The following is a 9336-nucleotide window of genomic DNA, read 5'->3' as shown; positions in this document are numbered from 1 at the left end:
ATATATTTATATATAAAGATTTATATTTTTTGTATGCTCTCACATCTAGTACCTTGATGTAGGTATAGATATTGTTATTTTTATATTTATAATAATGTATAATAATTATAATGTTCTGTACAATCAGCATCTTGTTTACACATATTATACAATTGTGGTTGCCAATTCCAGTTTTTGTTAATTTTCAGTCCCTTATACTTTTTATTGAATTGATTGTTCGAATTCTCTGCCACTTTGTGACTGACTGATACCAGGAGCTACTCTTCCTATTGTCAATTGTAGTTGCCTTCATTCGCCCTTCCCTATGACCATTTATTACGTTATGCTACACACGGTGAGCTCCCCCAGAAACGGTGGACTTTCACAGTTCCCCGTTCCATATTTTCTCATATTTTTATTTTGGCATCCATGACTCGACTCAGATTCCGATTCTGGCTCCTTGTTGCTAGTGTGCCTACTTCGCCATGTCGACACCCAATGGGCGACAGCCAAACACCAGCCCGTCTCCGTCAGGCTCGCAACCGGTGTTGCCAAATGGTGGGAAACTTGTCACTGGTTCGTTGGGATCACTTTCTGGCTTGCGGGGTCAGCAACATCCGCTGATGGGACGTGCGGGGGGTATGTATTCTAGTGAGAAGCCTGTACCCGTAGATAGTACTATGAGAGCCACAGCGTACAGCAGTCGCATGCCCACGTCCTCGGCCAATGGGGTGCCAGGCACGAAGGTGGGGTCGAGCGCTATAACACCTGTGAATGCGGGTGCCAATAGTAGGGGCACTGACATTTCAAGTTCCAGAGGTGCGATAGCTTCACAGCCACTTAGAGGACGGAACGTTGTCACTCTGAAGGAGTCGGCAAAGAAACCGACAGTATTCAAGGATAGTGGCTCTAGTCGGGCTTTGAGTGGGTTGCATAGTAGTGACGCGGGGAGCGCGCGCGGGGCCCGGCGGGATATACAGGACGGATCGGAACATGAGAGGAATAGAGGTACGACGGATAGAGATCAGGAGAAAGATAAGAGTAGAGGCAGAAGCGATAGGGATCGCGAGTTTGAGAGGCACGGGCGTGTGGGCAGGGATACCAGCCGGGACAGACATACCCACAGAGATGCATCACTGCGAGCCGGTGGGAGCGGGAGTGGGAGTGTCAGAGGGGCGGATGCGGGTATAGGGAAGCGCCTGTATTCTCCACACGCGAGTCCTAAACGCAGCGGCACACCTATATCATCGCAGCACTCTCAATCGCACACCCAACATACTCAGCCTATGCTATCAACGGCAGCTGCGCCCCTGGATGCCCCCTCACTGGTGCAGGGCAAAGGTGGAACTGCGCAGAATTACCGGGTTGCAGGTAGACCATGGGCGAACGACTCCACGGGGGTGGGTGGAGCTTACACCTTGTCCTCAAGCTCGCAGCAGTCGCAGGTCTCTGGTATCTTGCCCAACTATACGCAGATGCGAGCACAGGCATTTGCACGCGGCGTCGCCCCAAATGCCCAACAGGCTCTCCAGGCAGACGTTCAGTACCAATCGACCAATAGAATGGGAACCGCAGCTCTGACACGTGGCTCAGCCAAGGAGCGACCGGGAAACTCGTCTGGGAGCAGCTCTACCCCAATGATATTGCAGCGAAAACCGCAACCGCAACCGCAACAGCAACCGCAGTTGAATGCGGGAGATAGTGGGAGACGAGACAGGGGTGCCGACGGGTCTAGGATGCCTACAGTACATGCACAGCAGTCGATGCGCCACAGCTCTGCGTCTGCGGCTGACCCCTACGCTCAGCGTAGCAGACTTGGCACTGGTTTGGGTGCTAGCACGGCTTCGAAAGCGGACGGTAGAACTCACCAGCACGCAGCAACCCAGCCGCCGCCGCCAGTGAGTGCACAGCTACAGGCTCCACGCGTGTCGCAGACCAGACGTGTGTGTTCCGAGCCATTAAGGTTGGTGTCCAAGCGCTTCACCTTCGTGGGAGCGGCGGCTAAGAAAGTGCTTGTGGACGCGGGCGACGACTGCCTGGTTGTGGGCGTGATGGGCACTGAGGGGAGCGACAAGGCTGCGGTGATGGAGAGTTTGATCGAGTATCATACTGGTATAGACCCGCGCGCAAGTGCTGATAGGAATGATGTGGGTCGAGACAAAGGTGTCGAGCGAGGCAGTATGCGTGGCACTGACGAGGGTATCACGCTGAGGATTGCCCCACGGGCGTTGTTCCTGGATGCTGCCCCGGTGTCTGTGGACGTTTTGGACCGGGCTAAGGATCTGGTAGCTCATCTGGGTAGGGGTGATACTATCTCTGGCCAGTATATGGGTGGTAGGAAGGACTCTCAAGTTGGCTCTGCCTATGGAGACTCGGATAGCTCTCTACAGAAAACAGCCAGGAAGTCTACGAGCGAGAGCGCCTCTATGGCGGGGGTCTTGCGGACAGAAGATTCGCTGGTGGTGCGCAAGGTGGCCTTGTTGCTGAGTGTGTGTCATGTGGTGGTGTTTGTACAGCCCCACCCCACAAGCAGCATGAGTCTAGGGTTTGGCAGTGATTTGTCTTCAGGCCGTACCCCTGGAAGTGTGAATAGTTTCTGCTGGGGCGGTGTATTGCAACGGAGTGCGGCATTGCTGGCGCCGCTGCACAAGCATGAGCTCGCATCGGTGTATGGCAAACTTACGGGCACGCCAGCTGAAGACCCTCAAGGCAGTACCGGTATACAGACAGGCGGCCAATGCGGGACCAGTGCTCGTGGTGAATTAGTGCCAACCCAAAACCGCTACAGAAACCCTAAGGCGCGAGTGAGTGACACGGAGAGTATGTCAGTGATGTCAGATGTGTATGCTACTCTGTTCGACGACTTCGATCCCACATCGGCGTCATTGCACCCATCGCTCTTGTTTGCTTACACCAACACACCCGTTTGGGCATTTGATGCTCTGCCGAAAGCTGAGGTATTTGCGAGCTTAAAATCTGGACTTATAGGCACGCGGTGGGCGTACAAAGGGGCGGGTGCTGCCTGTTATAGGAAGCACCTGCACACGTGTGTATGTCCAGTCATAAGCGATAACACAGGCGGGTTAGTGTCTGACGAGCGATGTGGTACGAGCGATGAAGAGATGCAAGATACGTTAGCCGCCAGCGACGGCCCTGTCGAGGCAAAGTCGCCTAGCGCTAATTCGACACATCGGGGAATAACGCCGGTCCAGAGCACCCACCGGTTTGTGTGTTGTGGAAGTGAGCGAGGCGCACACTGCTGTCATTCAATGTTCATGGCTCCAGTTACGGGTACCAAAGCCAACCTAGGGCCGAACCGTACCGAGAACGACACCGGTGCCACTGCTTGGACCTCGTGGGTGAAGCGCAACTCCTCCTGGAACTCTTGTAAGTGGCTCGTTCAGATAGAGGAGGTCGTACACTCGCCCGAATATCGCATCGCGTTCGAACGGCTACTTGATAGTTACGTAGTTGCATGCACTTGTACACAGCTCCACATATATGTCCGCTAAATCCTGCACTATGTGAAATCCTGCTTGTCATGTGCGAGAAAGTGTATGCTGAGGGCGGGTGGGAAGGGGAGGGGTGGTTTTGCTGAGGGCGTTTTGAAAGGCGTTCGCTTTAGGTGCGTCCAGCTTGGCATCTGCAGCCTAGTTTTGTCAAATGTGGAGTACAATCATCGGAGCAGTCTATCTATCCTCACTACGCTTTGCAAATGTCAAAATCTTCTATGCATGATGAACGATGTATTTCCTTGTGCATCTCCGCAGATTCCGACGCTGCGACCTATGCTTTCGGGCGCAAATCGGCAGACTCCGTCAACGAACAACTGGTGCAAACCGTACTATCGACGCCACGCTATGCCTACCCAGAGCGCACAGACTGCGTCACCTGGTAAATCGCAGAGGGTGCTGTCGTACTACAAGCATTTCTTCTTTATTTAACTCGCTAATGCATTACATTAGGTGCTTGCTGCATTAAATCGCTGGGTTATTATAGTAAGGTAAAAGTCTCGTCATGCGGCTCAGATATCTGTCATATAGTCCGACATTTAAGAAGAGATTACATATGTCTAACCTCGTAACAAGGCTTTAATAGTCGATGCTATCTGCCATAGGAATAATATTGCATCAATTTCCACAATAGCATTCAATATATGGCCACCTACGTACTTTTAGGTCCTTCAGAATTGTCATATAGTCCGACACTTAAGAAGAGATTACATATGTGTAACCTCGTAACAAGGCTTTAATAGTCGATGCTATCTGCCATAGGAATAATATTGCATCAATTTCCACAATAGTATTCAACACATGGCCACCTACGTACTTTTAGGTCCTTCAGAATTGCACTATGCTTTCTTTTCCTTTTGGATTGGATTGAGTAATTGCTTGCTATCCAAGCGACAATAGTAGCACTACAAAACCCACGTCTGTTCAGTCATTATGAGATACAAATCTACATCTAAGCTTAGGCGCCAAAGGTCGTCTAAATCTGTTGCCTTGGCTTAGTACACATACATGTATTGATTTTGTACTCACTCTGCGGCGAGAGCCGGCAGTAGACTCCCAAACCAGTTACGGTACCTATAAGCCCTTTTACCACGAAACTTGCTCATCTCACATTGTCCTACCCTACTCCACTCTATCAGGCTTCAGCGGACCGAGCACTTGGTGTCTTTCCTTTCCGCTCTTGATGCGCACACCGCGGAGGCTGACGCTATCGCCCGCTCCACGCCCGCTGCTACAACTACCGCAACCGGTAGTACCAAGAACGAGACACGCTCACAACGAACCACGGCTGAGCACCCGAACACCACTGCGCATGAGGCGAAGATTGGTGGAGATGGACATGCAAGTCCTGGGTCGGACGATAGCGCCATAAAGAAATCGTTGCACGTATTTCCTAAACCTCCTAGGCGTACGGTTAGCAGTAAGCACTCTACTGGAACCAGTGAGAGTCGTACTGGACCTGCAGCAGTGCGTGCGAACAACAGCCCCGGTTCAGCTAAGGTGCATGAGAGTGAATCTTCTCGTCGCTCGAAGGCCTCAGGGACGACAAGCACAGGTGCGATGGAAACGAACAAGAGTGCGAGTAGCAAGAGCAATGGGGGCAGGGGTAATGCGAAAGCGGCTGCTAGTGTGGATGCAGGTCTGGATGAGGAGGCTATGATCCGGTCTAAGCCGCTTAGCAAACCCGATCAGAAGCCATGTGCCGACAATGAGGGGTCGACAAATGGTACCGGCACGGGAAATGCCCGTTATGAAAGGACTACAGGCGGTATTTTCAAAATTATGTCGTCGTCAAACGCCAGAGGGAACGTCTTCAAGCCAGTTACTTCTAAATCGAAGGTGCAGGACACTGTGGACAATACTGACCAGAGTCGACCGGGTAAGGTTGGGGCTTCAAATGAGGGTGGTAACCATGAATATGGGGACTCGACTATCGCGAAGAAGACTCGGAGAAGGCGCAAGAAGGTCTCTAGATGAACGAATTGTAGTTAAAGGGGTGTATTTGCATTCGCTTAAAGTATTAGCTTGTTCTATTAGGCGGGATCCATGCATTGAGATCATGACTGTAGGTGCTATAGCCGGATCCCCGTGTATCCGACCATGCATGTCTGTGAGATTCAGCCGGCGAGGAAAGTTCTGTACTGCTTCACTGAGGGCGGGGTCAACCGTACATGTACACAGGTGAATCCCTCTGTCGCATCAGTGCTCTATTCTCTTTTTCGAGAACTAAGGCGTGTTTGTGGGTGTCCCTATATCGAAACTAATTCTGGCGCTCCACTCATGGTGCCAGCCCACCTGCACACGTACAACTACTCTGAACAGATAAGAATGTAGTCGTCCGCGGTTGCGCTACTAGACACATGCGCAATGGAGAAGAAATTTAATCTCCCAGAGTGAAGTGCGGATGAAAATTCATTCAATTAGCTTTTACTCTTGGAAAAAAATATTCTCCCCGAAGGACCCGGAATAAACGATGGTGGTGGTCTCCGAGAGTGGCACTCGAGGGGGTAACATAGCATCATATTCTTGTATTTCTTAAAAATAACGAGTGTTAGCTGTGTTATGACCACAGTCAACCGAAGAGTAGTATTTGTCTCCTTATACTAAATTTTCATGTACCTAGATTAGGGTAGGGATACTCTGTCCATCTTCACTTCAGTCAATAGATGAATCTTCGGTGTAATCCCGAAGACTATGACACTCACTTCTTGTAGCTTACCTGAAATCTATTCCCTTAAAGAAGAACAGATCACAACTATGTGACGTAGGTTCGAGTCCCACAATACCCTTTAACTCTAGTCTTAGGTAGTTTAACGGAGTTGTTAACTCAAACGATGCAGGTTCGATGGTGGAGGGCGGGGTGTATGCTTTATGGAAACACCCTTCCGATGGGTGATAGATCTTCGATGGTCCTCCCTTATAATCCGGACTTCCTTTCTCTGTTTTTCCATTCTATCTTTGTAGCCCACACCTATTTATAGAGTTAAACCACTAGTTTTAGGGGGCTTATCAGATAGTTCTAGTTATTCTTACCTTCTTAAACTCTAGGAGTACCATTACCCAGTTTATCTTTAAATCTATCCCGAGAGGTGCCCTCTCTATCGATGTCAACTTACTCTCTCTTCAATCACTTAGGCAAGATTCGAATCCACTCACCTTTCTATTGGTGTGTAGGCATACCTCTGATCGAGTGATCCTGGTAACAAGATGACGTGAGTTAGTCATCAGTGGATAAACAAATTATTAATAACCAATGAAAGCATTTTTCTAGCCCATCCCTTTACCTCGAACCTACATCCTTTGATTCTATTTTACTCCCACTCCTACTCTATAGTAGACTAGCCTTTTAGGTTAGATTAAATGATTTTATAAGGATGTAAGATCCATCCATCCTGCCATATCCCTTCGGAATCTTTCCTTTAGGGATGATTCTAAATTTAGTGCTATACGTATTCATAATCATTCACATCTTACCATACCACATTATATTACACTAAGGGTATATTAAGATTTGATGTACACTGATGAAGATAGCTACAGCGATATCGATATGTCCTATACATAGAGATATCTCTACTACTAATTATTACCCGTAGGGACTAGGAATAGAGATAGGACCCCAGTCCCACTTTTACACTACCATAGAAATAGGGCTCTACAAGTAAAATTTACATATTAACCTAGATTACTCACAAGTGTTTTCCATCTTTACTCTATTCCCATGTATATACCTATATCCCGTAGTGTTAGTTCAACCCCCCAGCCTACACCTCTAGCCCCTAAGGGTTTCAAATTTTATCCTACCCTAGGATATCCTAAGAGCCAATGATAGATTCCCGGAGATCATGAAGGATAGTTACATCCTATGGTAGATCTCGTATCCTCTGACGAGGGTCACCTTCATGTGCTTCTTCTTAGTCCATAGGGATCGTACTCGAGAACGGGTGACCCCCTCCAGTTTTACATTGTCTTAGCTAACCCTGCGGTATATAGGATGGTGGGTCCCTTCACCAGCCGAGTGCTAACCTATTTTTACTAAAAGCTATAACTATAGAAATATTCTGGATAAAGGAGATGATATTTTTATAGTAACTTAGCAAAGAGATTTTAGGTGCTAAGGTTAAGGTACGCGGCAATCACTCTCTAATTTTAGGTGGAGTCTTGATCACGAAGAATAGAGAGAGGGACATAAGAGACTCAGGTGGGTCTTTTCATACGAGTGACTCAAGGATGCTAAATTATTCCTAGAGGTGGGCTACCCACTCACTTATATAACATGTCTGGTACAGATATCCTTGGCCACCACCCTTGTATTCTAAAGTTAATAGGTGATATATAGATCTCTCACCACCCTGAGCGGACTTCTAGTAATACCCTTCTGTAGAGTAATAGTTATTAGGTAGATGGGTTTAAGTTAAGAACATATTATTTCCTTGGAATAATAAATTGGTTGATAGAGAAGCAAAAGGTAATCCCAACTCACTACCCAAAATAGATAACTTACCATCCTCACTCTTGTCATCCACTAGGATGTGGAGGTTACCCCCGTCCACAATCATATCTACGGGTTGCCTATGCTTCTGGGGTATGGTGTCTATAGGCCAACCTCCTAGCAAGGGGGTTCCACGTATCTGTTGGTACGTGTTTCTTGGGTATCCTTGACCCTCCCTAGGTCTAGGGGTGAACTATATCAATAAGAGAAATTAGAAACAAATATATTACAGTCTAACAGTGTACCCCTTATGACGTCTATCTTACCCGGTGGGACTTGAACCGGGGTGTAAAATCCTCGTAGCTTGGCCACCATCTGATCTTACACCCCAAGGGACCGTATATCTTCCGGGATAGCACCTAGACCTCAGATTGCTGAGCTAAACATAATAAATCCTTGATAAGCGACACTAAAAATCTGTCACAATGTCGGTAACATCGGGTTGTAGAACTTCACTAAAATAATCCACATGTTCTATCTCTGTCAAAACAATGTTAATAGCATCAGGATTAGGATTCACTTCTCATGTAGCCTCCATAGAAGTATTATGCTCCCTACCTCGAGGGTGAGACTCGAACCCACATGGTTAATATAGCTATCCTATCACCAATCTATATTCCCGTTGGGATATCCCCAAGGATGTAAGAGCCATCCTTCCTGATGGTTCCCTCTACCATCCCGAAGGGATGTAAGAACTATCTCCCAAAGGGGGATGTAAACTACGGTCCCCATAAGAGGACCTATCATCCCTTCAGATAGTTCAACTATATCCCCGTAGGGGTATATCCCTCCTTCGGAGGTATATAGCTACAAAAGATTTTAGACACTCAGCCGATGGTCATAACTATCTCTTTTAATTCTAAGAAGAGTGTACCACAACATTGTCGGCAGTACCCATGTAGGATAGGAACCTCGTAGTCTTACAATACTCAATAGCTGTAAAATAACTACTGAGGAGGGCATCTAAAACTATAGACTATACACTCTACTGTGCAGAATTATCGGTAAAGGTAGCATCGAAACCGATTTATATTCCATGAGTGAAGAGTCGTGGTACCCACTCATTCTGTAATTGGTAGAGAGCTCCATCAGGAAGGATGGATATTATCTTGCATCCTCCCGGATGGTGGAGGGTCTCCCCTGACGCCCCTGGTGGAGTCCAAGTATCATGCGGATGACCATAAAATGGTGTCGCTTGATAATAATTTAGCTGTAGTTCCTATGTAGTTATACTTGTGTTAACAGCTATGTCCTAAGGGGGCCTCCCTCTAGAAAAATGTGATCACATTTAGTTCACTTCTAAAGGACCGCCAGTGGGGTATAAGAGAAAGCTGTTCACGACACACTTTATTT

At 47.8% G+C, this 9336-nt stretch overlaps 1 protein-coding gene across 2 annotated transcripts in view; it reads left to right on the top strand.

The window, feature by feature from the left end:
- The window catches only part of SARC_09023, a 7569-nt gene extending 1574 nt beyond the window's left edge, over positions 1 to 5995 (top strand). The window contains exons 2-4 of one of the 2 annotated variants that reach the window (XM_014296977.1): positions 423 to 3366; positions 3750 to 3873; positions 4631 to 5995. In XM_014296977.1, the coding sequence (XP_014152452.1) occupies positions 465 to 3366; positions 3750 to 3873; positions 4631 to 5468 (3864 nt within the window). In that variant the 5' untranslated portion in view covers positions 423 to 464 and the 3' untranslated portion in view covers positions 5469 to 5995. Of the gene's footprint in view, positions 1 to 422; positions 3367 to 3749; positions 3907 to 4630 lie in introns of those variants that run through there. The other variant, XM_014296976.1, reaches the window with a different exon arrangement.
- Positions 5996 to 9336: the final 3341 nt, after the last annotated feature.

Source organism: Sphaeroforma arctica, assembly GCF_001186125.1.
Source record: "Sphaeroforma arctica JP610 unplaced genomic scaffold supercont1.873, whole genome shotgun sequence".
Lineage (NCBI taxonomy): Eukaryota > Ichthyosporea > Ichthyophonida > Sphaeroforma > Sphaeroforma arctica.
This window is presented reverse-complemented; position numbering and strand designations above follow the sequence as displayed.